Genomic DNA, 19,077 nt, shown 5'->3' with positions numbered 1-19,077 from the left:
ATGTACTGAATGGAGACAATGCTGCAAATGATCATTAGCTGTATGTTTCTGCAGTGTTCACCATCTTAAAGTCAAGACTTTTAAGACATTTTGACACCACGTGGAATTCAATTTAACACCTGTTTAAAAATCATTCTGGTCAAAGTATTTAGGTATGATGGAAAGTTCAGAAGACTCATTATAGCCTAGACTTGTATCACATTTGCCCATTATTAAGAGACATGAGCTTTTTAGCTACCATAGCTAGCAGTGTGACAGCGTTTCTCGATCCTGGTCCCAGGGCACACTGCTCTGCATGTGTTATGCTTCCCTGCTCCAACACACCTGATCCAAATGAATGGGTTGTTATCTTGAAATCAGGAGTGTGAAAGAGGGCAACATCTAAAATATACACAGCAGTGCACACTCAGGACCAGGAGGAGGAAACGCTGCTATGGGCATAAGGATTTGACAGCTTCCTGTATCCACAATCCTACTTGTTTATGGGTGTGTAACATTTAACAGCCCGCAAAAACCTCCTACAGCAGGCAAGAGATATAATAATATAATAATATTCAAGACTTTTATTAAGTATATTTAAGACTTTTTACTGTCTTATAAGGCCTCTTTAGTGGAAATGAATTTCAATGCTTTCAGGAATTTTTAAGACCTGCAGAAACCCTGATGGGTCATTTGCTTTACAGTATTTTACAACGAAGACACAGTAAAGTAATACAACAATGGATTTTTAAATTAAGAGATCATTTTACTTTATTTGAAAGGAATAAAACTCAACGAATCAATATGATTCTCCATTCAAATAAGCATCCAAACAATGATGACCGTGTTCACTATGCAAGACCGTGGGTGGAGTAACTCGAGACACTGGACGCCCTGTTTTGGGTCGTTTTTTTTGAATGCGAGCTCCGATTCTCTCGGTTTTCATGAATAAACCAGGTACCGGGGTATTCCTGAGGTTTCCTGCCGGCTAAAATAATGAGTTGATGAAAGGGTTCTACCACCAGCTTCACATCTCTTTGATGAAGCTGGGGCGCGCTGCTAACGGTGGCTAAATAAATGACGTTCCCCAACAGCAACGTTTAATCCAAAGTAGGGAATGCTGCCGTTTTATGTTGACCGAAAATGTTCTGGTAATGCTGCAATTTTTAGTCTGTGCAGAGAAGTCTAAAATATGTTTGAATGGTAAATATGGAAGTGGTGTGCATTTTCAACATGTCACTGCTAGTATATAATCATTTTTATAATGACCTTAATTATCTTTCATGTTTCCCTGAAATAAATCAAAACAGTAATGGCAATAATGTGTAATAACGGGGTACACTAGTTAATGAACACTCTTGCGTGATATTACATTCGTCAATCCTAATGCAACCCACACCTCGGAATTTACAAAACATAACAGACAGAGGTTAGAAGCCTTCCTCTGTCCTGTGTCCATAAAAACAGCAGCAGGGGCCCATTGCGATGTCATGCTTAATTCAATGTCCCAATGTGTGAATATTTTTAACTGGCAGTGACAAAGTTACAGCGAAATGTCCTTCAGAACTGCTCGGTGGGCCTTTCTTTCAGCCTCCTTTTCATCTCCACTGCATGCTGCTTACTGCGTTCCCGCTTTTCCAGTCTCTGTTGAAAGGGAAGGACACAAAGAAATTGTTGATCAAAAAACACAACAATGGTCAGCAGTCAGAGTGATTGTTGTGCTTTCGTCACGGAGTGCGAACAAATAACTGACAGACCTCTTTCTTCAGGCACTGACGCATGGCGCGGTCCACGTCATTACACTTGCCAAAAAACTTCAGGAAATTGTGCTGAGGGTCACACGCAACAAATACTACATTGTTTTGACTTTCTGTGAATATGAAACATGATTCACTTAGAACGAATTTAGAGAGTGACGTACCTCGGTGTGGCACTGCCTCAGCTGACTTATCAGCTCATTGCACTCATCCGTGTGCAGGTGAGGTGACAGGTCGGGGTGCATGTTGAGTTAAGGGCTTACTGAGCCACTGCAGCAGTACTGAAAAGCCACAAACAAGAGGGGCACTGATTGAGGAGCCCTGAGTTGACATTTACAGTTGAAAATCCCCTTAAGAGCTGTTATTTGGTCCCAAACACATTTGAACTGCATCAACAGTTGCTATGTTTGACATCAAACACAGTTGTCTTTTACTAAGCTGCAATTTTCACTTCAATAGGAATATGTTGAACATCCAATCAACATTTTAAGACTGCAATTAATTATTAATGTGCATTTAGTCCAAAATCTGCTGGGTGTTTGGCACATATTTCAAATTGAAGTTTTATTAATCTCTGCGCTGTAAATGAATCACACCACTAATTGCTTCAGCATTACTTTATATCCATTATGTCAACTCAGCATTGTTACACTAGTGCCAAAGGCATGACTTCTAAACTTTAGAAGACACACACATGGCACTAATCTTAAAGGATCAAATCTAAAGGATACTCGTTCCTCCCCATCCCTCTCCCTCCTGAGCTGTCATTGTGATGATGGGGCTTGTTTTTCCGCTGGACACTTACCTGCAGACACAGAGAGGAAGAGTAGTGTACAACACTGTGACACATGTGATATCATGGCTTTGTAAACCACCTGTATTCACCCTGAATCCTCTGGAACCAGCACAGCCTTGGCTAGAAGACTCTGAGTCACACTAAATGAATAGACTATGTTTAGAGTTTGAATCTCAACATGGGATCAGAATAACTAGCTTTACTTACAACAGCTGATATGCGATACATTTGATTAAAAGTTTGCAGTGAGTGACTGTGACAGCCTTACCAGTAAAGAGACTGTGTCATCTGAGAAGTTTTCCAGAAAACCTCAGTGGGGTGTCACGCTAGCTGGCTAATGTTACCTGCTAGGCCTCCGCTAGCAAGAACTGTTTGTGGCACGTCGTAAATGCCTAAACCACTAACGGAGACTCGTCTTCCTCCACGTAGTAAAACGGCGCAGGCTGCTATAATACAAAATAATGTCGGCTGGTCTTGAACTGGTACCGGTGTTAACCTGCAAACACTACACAGACCCAGAGGACACGCTGCCTGCTACAAACACTGGAAGCTTTCGTAACTATCGACGACACAGAATTGAGTGACACTGTCAGCAGCCAATCAACGTCCGCTTTCCCCTCAATGCACCAATAATATGCGTGCTTTTGTCAGAAGGCGGGACTTTTGATGATTGCAGTTTACAGGATATACAAGAGGCTTCTCAGTAACGTACTTCCGTTTTTGCTTACGGATGTATTTCGCGGTTAACCAGATGTCCTTCTGGGGGCGGTGGTAACGGTGGTGATAACTATATACAGTGTGTATCCTGTCTTATTTTAGTTACAGGTTAAGCAATTGCGGATGTCAGTGACGGGCATCAATGCAGAATTTGCATGATTCCGCCTAACAATACAGCTTTTACCTCTGCAAAGCATTTCAGAGATGATGGTCCTGCTGCTCCACTGTTCCAGCCTAGTGGACAAGGGTACCAGTGTGTCCTTAACTTGACTTCTCTAAACCTCACATATGGAAAGACAAAAAAAAGACAGATTTAGCACAGTTTTGTTTTTTTTCTTTGTTCATCTCCTATTAATAATCTCATGTCTCTCAAAACTGTACATTTCCAGCAGTGAAATGATTCCTACACACTGATGCATCAGTATTGACAATCTAATAATATCATAAATGATACTTTCTCACAGTGGGCATTTTTACCACAGCCATAACTGTTAATCTTTTATTATTATTATTTTTAACTTTAGATACATTTTACTGTAGCACCATTAGCAGTACCACTCCAACTCAACAGAGGGCGCTAAAGGGAACGAGTAAGACTTCCTGGCAGCCTCTGATTGGTCGGTTCGTGTTGCTCCGTTGTAGGCGGTTTGTTTGGACTGTGTTGTTACCACTGTGAAAACTGGACGGAGCAAACGGGCTAATAAAATCCAAAAAATACCCACCGATACAGCAGCTACGGTAGATTTGGCTCTCTGTTTGTGGAACAATGGATGAGTGTACCAAACGCTTACTGCAGCGGCTCATAAGACGGATACCGACTCAAATGCTGAGAACAACGCTGGAAAAGTGGGGCCGTTTGACTGCGGCACAGCAGCGGTCCGTGGATTTTACCCAACCGAAGTTGATGCTAACGGAGAAACTACTCACCATGTGTGCGGTATGCGGCGCTTTTTCCTGAAATAAAGCTAAGCTGTTCTTTCATACGAGTATACGTTTCATTTACGTAAACTGGCAACGTGGAAGTAACGTCAGGCCGTGAGGTCTTAGTTGTACGTAGCCGTACCGCGCCTAATGTTACCTCTCGGTACTTTTTAGTAGGGAACTGCTTAGTTTGGATTCAGCTAGCGTTGGTTTGGACTTCCTGACCTTTAACCTCGTTTGTTTTCTTCACAGGAAAGCGGCTGGACAGTCAAACATATCACAGAACTGGAGATGATCTGTAAGTCATGTGAAATTATTTCCCCATTTGGACTTGAGGAGCACCAAGGCAGCACAGATAACTAATAATTAGTCAATCTTCTCATGTCTCTTTGGTGTCATTGTCTCTCAGATGTCATTGACAATCCAAACCTGGGGATGTGGTATGCCTTACAGCTCATGGACCCTGAAGGTATGTCCAAACAAGACTGTGCATCTTGTTTTTAACCAAACACTACAGCTGCTGGTCGGATCAGGTGGTTGGTTGTTTTTAGGTTAAAAATACCCTGCTGATGTCCAGGTCCTCATCTGTTTTCCATTTTTTAACATTTTTTTGCACATTGTACGGTGGCATCACACATATTCTTCACCTGTCTGTTCCAGGGACAAAAAAAACAAAACATATTGTCATTTTTATGTCTGCACTGTTAAATGTAATTCTGGCTTTGGATGAACTACGGGTAGCCGGTGTCCCTTTTTAATCTATGTTTCTCTTTGTCTCTGTTCTCCAGAGGATGCTCAGGCTGTGGAGCTCACACAGTTCAAGGAACAATTTAAATCTCACCTCGGTGAGCTCGTAAGACATGTAAGCCAGATATTTCTTCACACATAAGACAGAATCTTACTAATGATATAGTTGCGTCATTAATACATTTGGCGTTTGCACGGTTCTCAACATTGTGTATTAAAAAAACGACTTTTGACATTGCATTCCAGGTGTCCGTCAAAATAAAGAAGCACACAGATGATGCCGTATGGATTCGTATTGCATGGGGTGACAGCTTCTCTCGGCCCAACCACCTGAAACCAACATATGTTGTTCACCATCTTCAAACGCCTTATGTCTTTGTGACCAGCCTGACTTCAAAGCAAAAGCCCTTGTTATCCCAGGTGAGGAATGACTTTTCCATTTCATCCATGACATTGTTTGTACAGTTGCCAGGCAGCTGTTTTTGTTTTCCCATCTCTCCATTCCCCTCTAAGAGAGCGATGTGCTTTGCAGGCCATGGTTCTGTCCACCAGACATCAAGCCATCAAGAATGCTAACCTCAGTGGACGGAAACTCACTGCCATTAGAAACCTGCTGATGAAGCAATATCAACAGGTAAGCCAGTTGCGATTACCAAAGAACAAGACTGTATCCTCTTATTTTTGAGTTACCTTAATTTCAAAGCTCTTTCAAAGTGTTAATAATTACAGTACAGGCCAAAAGTTTGAACACACCCTCTCATTCAATGCGTTTTCTTTATTTTCATGACTATTTACATTGTAGATTCTCACTGAAGGCATCAAAACTATGAATGAACACATGTGGAATTATGTACTTAACAAAAAAGTGTGAAATAACTGAAAACATGTCTTATATTCTAGTTTCTTCAAAGTAGCCACCCTTAGCTCTGATTACTGCTTTGCACACTCTTGGCATTCTCTTGATGAGCTGTCACCTGAAATGGTTTTCACTTCACAGGTGTGCCTTGTCAGGGTTACTTAGTGGAATTTCTTGCCTTATTAATGGGGTTGGGACCATCAGTTGTGTTGTGCAGAAGTCAAGTTGATACACAGCCAACAGCCCCATTGGACAACTGTTAGAATTCATATTATGGCAAGAACCAATCAGCTAAGTAAAGAGAAACGAGTGGCCGTCATTACTTTAAGAAATGAAGGTCAGTCAGTCCGGAAAATTGCAAAAACTTTGAATGTGTCCCCAAGTGCAGTCGCAAAAACCATCAAGCGCTACAACGAAACTGGCTCACACGAGGACCGCCCCAGGAAAGGAAGACCTAGAGTCACCTCTGCTGCTGAGGATAAGTTCATCCGAGTCACCAGCTTCAGAAATCCCAAGTTAACAGCAGCTCAGATTAGAGACCAGATGAATGCCACACAGAACTCTAGCAGCAGACACATCTCTAGAACAACTGTTAAGAGGAGACGATGTGCGAATCAGGCCTTCATGGTCAAATAGCTGCTAGGAAACCACTGCTAAGGAGAGGCAACAAGCAGAAGAGATTTGTTTGGACCAAGAAACACAAGGAACGGACATTAGACCAGTGGAAATCTGTGCTTTGGTCTGATGAGTCCAAATTTGAGATCTTCGGATGGATTCTACATGCCTGGTTCCCACCGTGAAGCATGGAGGAGGAGGTGTGATGGTGTGGAGGTGCTTTGCTGGTGACACTGTTGGGGATTTCTTCAAAATTGAAGGCATACTGAACCAGCATGGCTACCACAGCATCCTGCAGCGACATGCCATCCCATCCGCTTTGCGTTTAGTTGGACCATCATTTATTTTTCAACAGGACAATGACCCCAAACACACCTCCAGGCTGTGTAAGGGCTATTTGACCAAGAAGGAGAGTGATGGAGTGTTGCGCCAGATGACCTGAACCCAATCGAGATGGTTTGGGGTGAGCTGGACCGCAGAGTGAAGGCAAAAGGGCCAACAAGTGCTAAGCATCTCTGGGAACTCCTTCAAGACTGTTGGAAAACCATTTCAGGTGACTACCTCTTGAAGCTCATCAAGAGAATGCCAAGAGTGTGCAAAGCAGTAATCAGAGCAAAGGGTGGCTACTTTGAAGAAACTAGAATATAAGACATGTTTTCAGTTATTTCACACTTTTTTGTTAAGTACATACTTCCACATGTGTTCATTCATAGTTTTGATGCCTTCAGTGAGAATCTACAATGTAAATAGTCATGAAAATAAAGAAAATGCATTGAATGAGAAGGTGTGTCCAAACTTTTGGCCTGTACTGTATATGTCACTAAACTAAGCCATCATGCACTGGAGAGTAAAACTATTGTAAATTGCCATTTTCACCCTGTATGCACTGGGGGCAGTGTCATCAATGTCTTTTTCCATACTGATAACACAAACCCTTTACAGTCTTAACACTGAACTGTGAAACGTATTACACATTGTTGTCACTGCCCCTTATGTGTGAGTACAGGGAAATTCTGTCACAGATTGTATCTTTTTGTGAACGTCAATTATGTTATTAAAGTTTGATTTCTGCACTTAGATGTTTTGTGGGAATAATCAGCGCTTTCACTTCTAAATGAGGGGTTTAGATAACAAAGTTTATGTGGAGGTTTGCTGTACTACTAGTCGGCTTACTAGTCATGTGACCAATTGGCTATGGTAACCAGTTACAATTGTCATGTCATCACAGAACCATCACTTGGTGAAGCTTAATAACAAAGAAGGTATTTTTGATTACACCAAGTTTGTGTCAAAGGAGCCACTGAGCGAAGAGCACCTCTTAGCTAAGTGTTAACCTGTTCTAATCCCTGATGAAAGTCTTTTTATGTAAAACCCAACTGTGGAAGAAAGTTGCTCACATTTATAAAAAGATAGAACTGTTGTTCTGTATAGTGTGGCTTTTGACTTTTTGTTTTTGCTTTGTTTGTTTCCAGGTGTTTCCCACCAACTATTCCAGCCCTCTTGCAGAAAAGAATCAAACTGTCTCAAGTATGATCATCTAATCATTTAATCTGACCAGAGCTTCTTTTAATATTTTTACATGAAGCCACGATTACTTTAACACTGCTTATTTAGCTTGATGTGCTTTGCCTTAATGTGTTTTATTTGGCTTTATTTGCTTATACAGATCTACACATAGAAAGAGAACAAGCGGAGTCTGCAGCACACAGACTTCAGATGGCCTGCGAGGCCTTTGGTGGTGGGAAGTTACCTCAGCTACAGTCTGCAGTTTACAAGGTACTCCAAGACACGCTTGTGTTTTAAAATACTGAGTAAAAGTAGGATAGTTGTTGAAAATCAGAGTCAAACAAAGGCTATAACTCGCTGTCTCATTATCAGTTCAAAAAGTTCAGGATCTCTCTGTCTTTTTCTCACCTCAGTTATGTTTTATGCTCGTCTGTCCTCAGCTGGAGACAAAATTCAGAGACCACACCAACAAGACCATGACAGAGCAGGAAGAGCCCTTCAGATGTGTTGTGAAATTTGCAAGCACCAACCTCCTGGAGTCACTCAGACACTGTGCATCCTCAGGTACCAAGAATCTGTCGGCCAGTTCCATGAAAGAAACCATTCGTGTTTTAGGAAACACATTTCAGTTTATTAACTGTGACTCAGTAGGACAGCTCTCAATGTTGAATTTTTCATACTACACACAGTTCCATTAATGACCACAAGAGGGCGCGCGCACACACACACACACACACACACACACACACACACACACACACACACACACACACACACACACACACACTCACTCACTTTCTCTCTCTCTCTCTCTCTCTCTCTCTCTCTCTCTCTTTCTCTCCCTCCCTCCCTCCCCTAATTTAATGTATTTTTGTATTTTGCAGGTATCGCCTCCACCCCTGTCACACCTCTGCTCTCATCTATTCCCCTAAAAGGGAGGAATTATTTTGTCATCACAGACAACAGCCCTGGTCCTTCACAAACACGCCAACCACAGAAGTGATGGATAACAGACTCACAGCGCTGCCTGTTCTAACATCTGCCCTGTCCAGCCCTCCCATTCTATCATTGATCTCCTCGTTAACACGGCTCTTGAAGAGTCGTGGCTCCCTGGGTTTCCTAATGCGTTAAATTACTCTTACGTCTTTATGTGCTTCTGGTTTCAGATATATTAGTAGTTGGCAATATGCAATTGGCATTTTATTATCTTTTATTGGTGTTTAAGTGGCAGAATGCCACTGAAGTCAAATGTTACATATGTACAAATGGAATATAAAAGCAGGATTTTTAATATTCTTGAAGTTTGTGACTTGTGTTGTCTTCACGTCATTTCCCCCCCACACACTAGTTTTCACTGCATCTTCTAAAAGTATTTTACATTCGCTGCAGTGTTACAAATAGGTTAATTGGTGTGCTGGAAGTGAACTTTAGTATTAGCTACTCACAAATTGCCATTACAGTCTTTATTTCAAAGTCTTTTTAAATTCTGCTGTCTGTGCACAAACCATCTACAGGATAGGATCACATTTTTCCCGTGCCCTTGTGTGCTTTTAAAGAATCTGTCTCACCCGTCCACGCAGGCAGCGAAGAGATCACTTCCTTCTCAACTGCACTGTAGGAGATGGGGTTCCAAATTCACAGTCCTCACTGCACTAAAATGAATTCCAAAGTTCAGTCAAAGCTAATATGAGGTTTCAGGACCCTGAGTTAGTCAAATCAAACAGGTATCCTCCAAAGCTACCGTCTGTGTAGTTCAAAAGTCCCCCTTTCCATGATCTGGGTGAATACTTAGTTATGATACACACTTAAAAAGTAGTTAAAGGGAAACTGTCTGTTCACTGCTGGCTACATAGTTTCAGGCTGTATCTAAAATGAGTAACCACAGCAACATGAAGAAAATCTGAGTATCTTATTACCAACAATAAGTGTAGTCCCTCAGGGCGTCCTCCTCTAAACACCGCAGGATGGAGACTGTAACACAGAATCTGCATGAAGTCCTCTGCTGCTCTGAACTTACTCATACTTTGTATCTCGGACACGATTCGACTGGCTACTTAAGCCTGCAACCGACAGCACACACAGCCCGCCATTTGTTCCTGAAAATTTTGATATTGATTTGGGGACAGTGATGTGGCTGGATAGCTACCTACTGTTGTTAAACTTACTGTCAAATTATATTTACTGTTTGTCAACCATAAGCATGTCACATTATCTCTGCACTGACACTTTTCGCTGCTTTTGTTTGTTCATGTTTTGGTCGATGTTTTATTTAATTTTTTTATATGTGCTGTTTATATTTTGTATGCTGCTCAAAATACAACATATAAAAACTGTTACAGTACACGCGCATGTGTAGAAATCCTCATAATCTTTTATAATATTCAGCATCCATTATTCATACAGTGCTCTAGCAATACTGCATTTTGTTCTGGTCATGCCATTAAGGCTACTTGAATCTAAACTTGAAATGTGACTTTGTTGCCAGCACAGTTTTAGCTTTGTGTTGTGGCTAATAGCTGAGTCAAAGGCTTTACTGGACTAGACTATAAGCTTCAGCGTTCAAAGTCAGTAAGCCTTATTTTGTAAAACGGAAGCAGCGTACTGATACCGGACGTGACGTACCGCTAATGTCTCATCCGTCCTTTTGGTGGAAGGTGGCAAAGCAGCCTTTCAGGCAAAGCAGAGGGCCGTAATGCAACAGTTCATTCAATGCTGCTGCTGGGGCTCTCCGCCAAACACTGCACGGACTGTCAACACAGAAACATGGCTGCCACTGCAACGAGCAAGGCGAGTAACAGAGACAACGCTATTACAGACAGTCCGAAATGTCCCGCAGAGTCTCTGTCGCAGTCCCGGGAAATAATAAAACCAAGCATCACGGAGCTGACCAAAGAAGTGAGGACGAACATCCTGTGCACCGTGGAGGGATGTGGCAAGATTCTCCCCAACACACCTGCATTGAACATGCATCTGGTGAAGTCACACCGAATAAAGGTAAACGCTCACACCGACAGTCCGGTTAATATTCACGTCGTTTGGTCTCCTCAGTTACGTAACTGCGGTGCTAACTTGGCTAACTCAGGCTCGCTGACACTCTCTGTCATGAACTGGGAAAATCGCAAGTCATCCAGAACAACTTCGTCTCTGCTAACAGGCACAGCAGCAGTGATGCTTAGCAAAACACGACGGTAGAGTCAGTGTGAGGGAAAAGTTAACTTGTTTTTTTTAACATTTGGATTAATGCACAGCTAATTATTATGTACATCTACAGATTTCAGCTAATGTCAGCGCACTGTTTGTAGTTGTAGGCTGCAGTTTGGGTTAGTATCTCATTTTGGCTGTGCTAGTGTGTTATGGGAGTAATCTGTCTATCATTGTAATGTTACACTTAAGGTCTATTTTATTTTATAATAGGACCACACCAGCACTATTGATTAGTCTTACACACAGTACACCACCAATACTAAACAGTCAGCAAGTGGAGACGGGACCAAAGTCTACTGGTGACCCTGCTTCTTATGTCCTCACTGGTCTGGGCTTTTTTTTTTTTTTTTTTTTTTGTCCCTGTGGGAGGAGGAAATTCACTGTTTCCCCTCCATGAATGAAGTTCTTTGCTGGGAAAGGCTGCCTTTTGTCCTGCAATAGACTAAGCTCTTTGTTAAAATAGGTGAATGTGGGAATTTAAATGAGCTCCTCGAAGTAGTTCATGTGGCCCGGCGAGAAGAGTGTTTAAATACCCCATCAGTGGATCTACCAGGCACATTTGAGGTACAATCAGCTGCTGCATTTGAAAGTTTGATTACACATAAGTCTGCTTTACTCCTAAAGATTGCTTGTCCATACAAGCCTTACAGAATGACAGGAATCTTGATGTTTCACTGTGCAGCCACACTCGCATCATAAATTGTGCCTTTGAGGGATGTCCACGGCTATGTGCAACTTCTATTGGCAGCGGTAAAGATGTTCTAGTTGATGTGATGACTAAGTTCTTAAATGGTGGAAGAGCTCACTCTCTATGCTTCCTCTGCATTATTCATGAAGTCCGACTGCAAGAATGAGGCATGATGTGGGACACTGTATCTGTTTGTATCACGCTTACCTGAACGCCGCTGTAGATCTACTGCATCATTGAACAGCAGTAATGGGTTTGCTGATTACCCGCTCTACCTGTTTCTCACTGATCATGATGGCTGATGCATTTCATTTGAAGTCGTCCGCTCAGTCCGGTGTGACTTACTCTCATGAGTTTAATGTCACTGTTTTGGCTCGTCTTTTAGCTGTCTTTCTATCCATACCACTTCCCTCAGCAGCAAGGAGAAGCACAATTAGACTATCACTCTGACTTATCACTGTAGTGTGCGGTGTCCTAGAAAAATGAAATAACCTTGATAACGGCTTCCTAAAAAGCTGTGGACTGACCCTGGCTGATGACAAATAATGTCTTGACATGACTCAGTCCTCAGCCCACGAGCAGATGATGTAGCTGAAGCAAACTGCCAGAACATTCATTGTTGACCAAGTGTCTGTTGATGCTAACCCTTTACGATGAACCAGAGGCTGTTTGTCCGCTTGGGCTGTTCTGCCCCCTCCAGTCGTTCAGCACATGGAGGTGACCTTGACCACTGCAAGGCTGCAGTATTAATGACTGTTATGGAGCATGATGGTCCTTTTTCTCCATGAAGGGTACATTTACTGTAGGTTTCTTGTAATAAGTACACAATTAATTGACTTTAAAGTGCTGACAGGTGCTTCAGCAGGTCTGTTGTGGGACTAAAGGAGAAGCTGTGGTAGAGCAAAAAGTTACATCCTATGTGTTACCTGGCCATTAATTTCTTTTTCAGTAATGCAGAGCCCGCTTTACATACAGACATGTGGTTTATTGCATGAAAATACATTTTTAGTACACATCATATTTAGCTGCACTGACCAAGGAAAGTAAAGCACTGTACAACCATGTTTGTAGTCATGGTGATGACTTTGAAATATGATGTAAGATGATAATATCTCTCTGCTTTGTCTTCGCTCTTTGTCATTTGCTTGCACTGTCACCCTCAGGACGGTATTGTCAATCCCACGGTCAGAAAGGACATGAAGGGCTCTCAAAAGCTTTACTGCTGTCCCATTGAGGGCTGTCCCCGGGGCCCGAACAGACCCTTCTCCCAGTTCTCCCTGGTTAAACAAGTAAGCTTTTTGTCCAGTGACCTCTCATTCTATCCATACAGTCAACAGAGCAAAATGATAAGGTCTCTGTTCTGTGGAATAGCTCCTCATTTATTACTCAACACCAAATTTGTTGAAAAAATTTTACAGGAATGATATAATGCTGTTTAACAGAGTTTATCTGTCTGAAATGCCACTTTTCTGCTGCCACGTTTTGATCAATGCTCAATCCAGTTTGCATGATTAATTGGCCCACCCGTACTTACTAAAATCCTAACCTTACCCTGTCATGCAAAGCTGAGACCCACTGTTACTTTTTTAAAAAATCACAGCCTTTGAATGAAAAGCAATGTAAAATTCAAAACGTAGGAAGTTCTTCCAAACCATTGCGTATTTTCTGTATGACTCAAAGCCTCTTAAAATCATACATGGAGTATAAAATACTCCCAAGGACAAGAAATGCTCCGTTTGTTATTTCCCCGCACACCATTAGCAGCAATTCTCCACTGACCCCTGTAGCACCAAGGACTGCAAAACACTGGGCAAAAACTGCCCCCATTTCCCAATTCAGTCTAAATATAGTCTGCTACATTTAAAATATTACAGTGGACTGCAATTGTGTTTGGATCAGTAGAAATAAAATATCCCCACTTTTGGGTTTTTCTTTTTGTATTCTCATGTAAAAGAATATTTATTTACATTGGTCATGTCCACATGTTGAAAAATCTGAAGTGTAATGTAACGGTATGCAATGTATTCTTTGCTGTTTGATCTGCTTTCCTGCAGCACTTCATGAAGATGCATGCAGAGAAGAAACACAAGTGCTTCAAATGCAACAATGGCTACAGTACAGAGTGGGACCTAAAGAGGCACATAGAGGACTGTGGGAAGACCTACCACTGCACATGTGGCTGCCCCTATGCAAGTAGGGCTGCACTGCTCTCACATATCTACAGGACAGGTCACGAGATTCCTACAGAACACAGGCATGTACATCCAGAGCTCGGAGGAATTTTTATTGAAACTTTTTTCCAGGTTTGACAAAAAATAGTTTTGACTGGCTTTCTCTGTATCTGCTTTTGTTTCTTTTACAGAATTCCTCCAGTGAAAAAGCGCAAGATGGAGAAACTATTAAGTGGTTCTGAAAAGGTTAAGATCAGTGACTCGACCTGCCAGATCATGTCTGCCAGTAAAGAGCTTACAGAGACTGCTCTCCCTTCTGATGCATCTGTTCATACCGCAGACTTGGTGAATCAGAGCTCCAACCCACGTAAGAGCCTCCAGAAGTTGCTCCTACCAAAGCCCAAGATGGCTTTAGTCAGTGTTCCTGTGATGCAGCTGGCCCACTTGCCTGTCCTGCTTCCATCCACAGAAAGCGGGACTCTGAGGTCTGTAGTGCTGGCAGTGGACAGCCAAGGCTCCGTCAGCACCCTTCACCTCCTGCCACAAGCCACAGGAGCTGTGGTACCTCAACTTGATGCTAAGAGTCTGGGTTTTAAGGATAGCATGCCTACTTCCCGCTCCAGCCTGGGGCCCATTAGCACAGGGGTGCAGGTCAGTCTGGACCCTGCAGGCACAGAGGACCTGGCAGGCCAACGGGGAAGAAGCACCTCCACTAACATTCAGACGGACAAATCGTACTTGTCAAAAACGCCCGCAGGAGACGGGGCTGGGGAGGGAATAGGCTTGTGCTCCGTGGGTGAGTCCTCGGTGTCGTCCTGCGCCCAAACAGACATCAGCGTGAGTGCCCAAGTCCTCCTGCCAGTCAGCGTTGAAACCCAGACATTCTCTTCGCGGGCCAAAGCCACATCCTCTATCGGAGCTCAGACAGACAGCCAGTGCACGAGCCAAATTTCCTGCTCCTCCTCACCTGTGCCCCCATACAAAACCAGGCAGACACAGACACATTTTGCCATGCCACAATCAGAGGATAAGGGTCAGGACCAGGCCATCATGTGCTCTGACTTATTTGGCAATGACTCCCTCAGTGTGTCCACCCAGACAGCACTGGATATAGATGACGCCCTCACAGCTGCAGGAAGCAGCATATACGAGGACTCAAAGTCGGCAGGCGGTATGTGTTTTGGGGTGCAGACAGATGAGCTCAACTCAAACAACATGGCAGACAACCAGACCCAAACAATGACCTTGTTAAATGACCTAGAAAATATTCTGTCTGACAGCATGTCAGGCCACCAGGTGCTCACAGAGGCCTCTGCAGGCTGTGGGCCAGGTCTGGGCTCTGTACAGGAGCAACACAATGGCATTGACTTTGACTTTGAGGAGTTTCTCAGTGCTGTGCACATCCAGACGCAGACAGAGGAGAGTGAGCTGGGAGGACTGGGCGGTGACACGCCGCTGGAGTCTCTGGACATCCAGACCCAGACAGATTTCCTCCTGATGGATGAACTGGACCAAAGTGAAGGACCAAGCCGAACACAAGCCAGCGACCTGGAGCTATTTGATACTCAAACTCAGACTGACCTTAATTTCCTGCTGAGCGCTGGAAGCCACATGCCCCTTAGCAGCATCCTGCGCCATTCCAGCTTTTCTATGAGCACAGAGTCCTCAGATACAGAAACACAGACAGATCTCCCTTCATTTGCCACAGGCCTCTCTGCTCAGACCTCCGTCAGTCAGGGTGAGCATGCAAGGCTGCTCAACAGCACAGAGACTCAGACTATTACTAGCCAGGCAGAAGGCCTGGGACACCTCTTCCTGACGAGCAATGAAACACAAACTGTCATGGATGACTTCTTGTCAGCAGACCTGGCGTGGAATATGGAGTCCCATTTCAGCTCTGTGGAAACCCAGACATGTGAGGAGCTTTGTGCTCTCTTTCAGCACCCGGAGAAACCCAACAGCTGAAGCCGTCTTAGTGAAGCTGCTTTAGCTTTTGCAGTACAGGTTTCTTATATCTTCCTCTTCATATAAGAGGAATCGGTCTACGCTGTCCTCCAGCGGACCACAGTCTTAGCCGTAAGAAGTCTGCGAACATGTCTTTGAACGTGTCTTTGAACATTCCACTGGAGGCATCATGTCCAGAGCCTTTCCAGGTATATACCCTGACAGCTCCGCTGCACTTTATTAGCTCAATGGGCATGATTTATCAGCTCCTGTGATAGTTTACATATTTATTTGCACATAAAGTAACAAATTGTACGTGTCTTGTCTGAAATGCCAGTTTACTTCTATATTTCAGTGTATAACCACTGTGATTGGTTTTCACTGCTTACTTGCAGTTTAAAAATGACTCAAAATTTCATCACTGTCAAATCTGCACTTGAAAGGGATGACATCTTTGGCTGCGTGTGGCTGCGAAGGCTTATAAAATTGTTACCCAGTATGGCAGCTTTCAGATATGCATTTACTGCATGAAAACACGTCTGCTGTACAGCAAATAAACAAAATTGCATTTAGTTTTGGAAATATGCATGAAGCCACTTGGTCTATCTATTCTCAGCTTGTGCTTCTGACGGCTGCCTCATTGATGCTGCCTTTGTCAGTGGCAGCATGTCTATCAACACTGAATTACACCCTGCAAGCTTTACAGCTAGTGGAAAACTTGACCAGTGAGAACCTATCAGCTTTATGCTTTCCAAATTAAAGCCCCACAAAGCCTTCGATGATGAACAAGGTATCGCTCAAGGCCGTTAAGATGCATCTCTGGAACACACCGTTACTCATACAGACGTGGCACAAGAAAAAATTTAATGTTTATGTCTTGTCAGTTGTTGCGCACCTTTCATTGAAATGTGATTGTGAAGTATGATGTTGTGTAAACATTCTTTTGTGTCTGGGCCTCTATAGCTAAGCAGTCAGTTCATGTCAGTAAGCAGACTTGGCTGTCATTGTCTTTGACTTATTCATTAGCTGGGTGTAAGTGTATACAGTAGCAGTACTCAGTGCTGAAGTGATCCAGTAATGTTACTGTACAGAAACACATAGTGGATTAGAGCAAGGATTAGCACAGAGTAGTTGTATGTATTCACCACCTGATTCTGACTGAATGCAGTCCTGGTTAATATCCTCCGTTAAAAGCATCCTATTTTCCACCCTTTACAATCGGAACACATTGTTTTTATTTATTTTCTTTTTCTTTTCCCAAGCGACTAAACTCAATGTTATGATTATGTTTTTTTTTTTTTATTATTCTGTTGCACTGAGTTACCTCATTCAGCACAGGCACCACATGCAGGCTGCGTTCTACTAGGGAACCTAGAGCTGTAGGCCTTCTTTATTTGTTAATTTTGTTACGTTGGTGCCTTAACCCAAGTATTTAGTTAGTTAGTTTTTCTCTGAGACAGTTTGCTGCTGTCAATAATTAGCAAAATTAGATTAGAATATATTTTCTGAAATGAACAAACACTGAAAAATCAGAATCCTCGCGGTCTTTGCTTTGCATGTTTAATCCATTCTGTATTTGTACTTTCATCATTGTTGCATGAAATATTGGAATGTTCTCCATAGTTTCTATGGAAATATTTTTGTTGTCACATGCACATGAAGATAATGCTATGCAGCATTTTATTGAAGAGAATTAGTTTGATGCCATCCCAACATTCTCATGGACCGATGTTATCGTTTATAGATGTTTGTGGAAACGGGAAGAATGTACAGAAGATGACACTGTGCCCAAGTAGAACATGCTCTATTTTTTCACCACATCCAAACAGTTTAAGTTTCCCTGTGTTAACAAGGATTTCCACAGTTTTCACATTTCTTGTAATGAGATTAATACTTCTAGTTTGTGGTTCTTGAATTCAGTTACAGCATAGCTGCTCCCTGCTGGCATAGTGGCACAGGGAAATGCCGTGCTTTAAATGGAACTATGTATAGAAGCCTTGTCGGTCTCATGTGTCAGTTACAGTGCTTTATTTTCTCTCTTTTGGGAGTGCATGCAGATACTTGTTTTAGCAGAAGTAAAGTTTCTGTCGCCTACATGTGTAGAGTTAATGGTTGCCTTGATTAATTGTTGAAGCTACACTACAGATGTTCTTAATAAACTACTGGAAAGTGTGTCTTGTGTACCTTGTCACTTATTAATATTCTAAAACAAAGGTAGAAAAAAAACAACATTGCACTCAACCAACACAAAAAAGGATCACTGGTGCGTATGTAACCACAATTAATGTCCATGAAGTAAAAAAAAGGGTTCACACACCCAAATCAGTCAGGGTGCCCCTTTAATTCAGCTTTCAATTTCTAAGTTCAGTGTAAGAGAATAAACACCAGTTATGACGAGGCCTTAAGTGTACAATGCATTTTCCAGCTAAATTTGGAAATTTGAGAGCTGAATTAAAGGAGCAATCTGATGTGATTTTGGTGTGTGGACCATTTTTGTACTTTTTATTTTTGAATAACTACATTTTAGAATAAAGCCCAATATCGTGTTGTATCTTCTTTTGCTTTGACGCATTTACATCTCACTGACACGCTGAATCCTGTCCTGTGCGGGATACGCCAACTCTTTACAAATCTGTGCCAAGTAACCATTTTATTTCACATGCACATTCAGGTAGAACACAAGTTATGTCTGATTAGGTTAACACTGCAGCTCTTTTTGGTATACAACAATCCCACTAAGTGGATTATTTTTTTCTTTTACTTTACAACTAAACAACTAAGAGGTAGTATAATAAAGCAAGGCATAAGATCATCCCAGTTGTGAATAATGTTGCAGCAAGGAGACTACCTTGACACCCAGTACGTTTGGGGATCTCAGTATAACGCTACATTGCATAACCCAGACTCCATTCACCATCACATGTAATCAACTGCTCACTGATGTAAAATAAATGTGTACAATTAACTCTGACAGAGCAGATGCACTAGGTTGGCAGCGGCTTATCTGATGATCATGTATAGTCAGAGGCCACAGTACGACACTTCAGCTCCGACAGAGCTGTAGCTTGTGGTAGAAGTTTAAACAGTAGGAAGTGTGAAGCAGCACGCTGCCGAGCTTCTTCTGAGGTAGTTGCACTGTTGCTAGGTAACTAGAGCAGCTGAAAAAGCACTTGTGG

General features: G+C 42.5%; 3 protein-coding genes across 4 annotated transcripts; 2 read left to right on the top strand and 1 right to left on the bottom strand.

Annotated features, from left to right (window-relative positions):
- Nucleotides 1-732: 732 nt before the first annotated feature.
- cmc2 (C-x(9)-C motif containing 2) lies at nt 733-3,081 on the bottom strand. 2 transcript variants are annotated; one of them, XM_070829973.1, is made up of 5 exons: nt 2,801-3,081; nt 2,468-2,541; nt 1,901-1,971; nt 1,737-1,808; nt 733-1,623 (listed from the first exon to the last, which is right to left on the bottom strand). In XM_070829973.1, the coding sequence occupies exons 2-5, from the start codon at nt 2,502-2,504 to the stop codon at nt 1,540-1,542; spliced, it is 264 nt and encodes an 87-aa protein (XP_070686074.1). In that variant the 5' UTR covers nt 2,505-2,541; nt 2,801-3,081; the 3' UTR covers nt 733-1,539. The 2 variants fall into 2 exon arrangements, with proteins under 2 accessions (XP_070686074.1, XP_070686075.1); XM_070829974.1 differs by lacking the exon at nt 2,468-2,541 and having other exon boundaries at nt 1,901-2,017.
- A 906-nt stretch (nt 3,082-3,987) lies between these two features.
- Nucleotides 3,988-9,086, top strand: cenpn (centromere protein N). The gene is made up of 10 exons (XM_070834579.1): nt 3,988-4,186; nt 4,423-4,468; nt 4,580-4,639; nt 4,959-5,032; nt 5,164-5,337; nt 5,450-5,551; nt 7,861-7,915; nt 8,055-8,164; nt 8,335-8,458; nt 8,779-9,086. The coding sequence occupies exons 1-10, from the start codon at nt 4,016-4,018 to the stop codon at nt 8,895-8,897; spliced, it is 1,035 nt and encodes a 344-aa protein (XP_070690680.1). The 5' UTR covers nt 3,988-4,015; the 3' UTR covers nt 8,898-9,086.
- A 1,500-nt stretch (nt 9,087-10,586) lies between these two features.
- On the top strand, nt 10,587-18,029 carry atmin (ATM interactor). The gene is given in 5 exon segments (XM_070836239.1): nt 10,587-10,617; nt 10,620-10,888; nt 12,950-13,075; nt 13,841-14,040; nt 14,149-18,029. Coding segments are annotated over 5 exon segments (2,400 nt in total). The 3' UTR covers nt 15,923-18,029.
- Nucleotides 18,030-19,077: the final 1,048 nt, after the last annotated feature.

This window comes from Pempheris klunzingeri, chromosome 1 (assembly GCF_042242105.1).
Source record: "Pempheris klunzingeri isolate RE-2024b chromosome 1, fPemKlu1.hap1, whole genome shotgun sequence".
Classification (NCBI taxonomy): domain Eukaryota; kingdom Metazoa; phylum Chordata; class Actinopteri; order Acropomatiformes; family Pempheridae; genus Pempheris; species Pempheris klunzingeri.
Note: the sequence above shows the minus strand (reverse complement) of the source record. Positions and strands in the feature narration are given on the sequence as shown.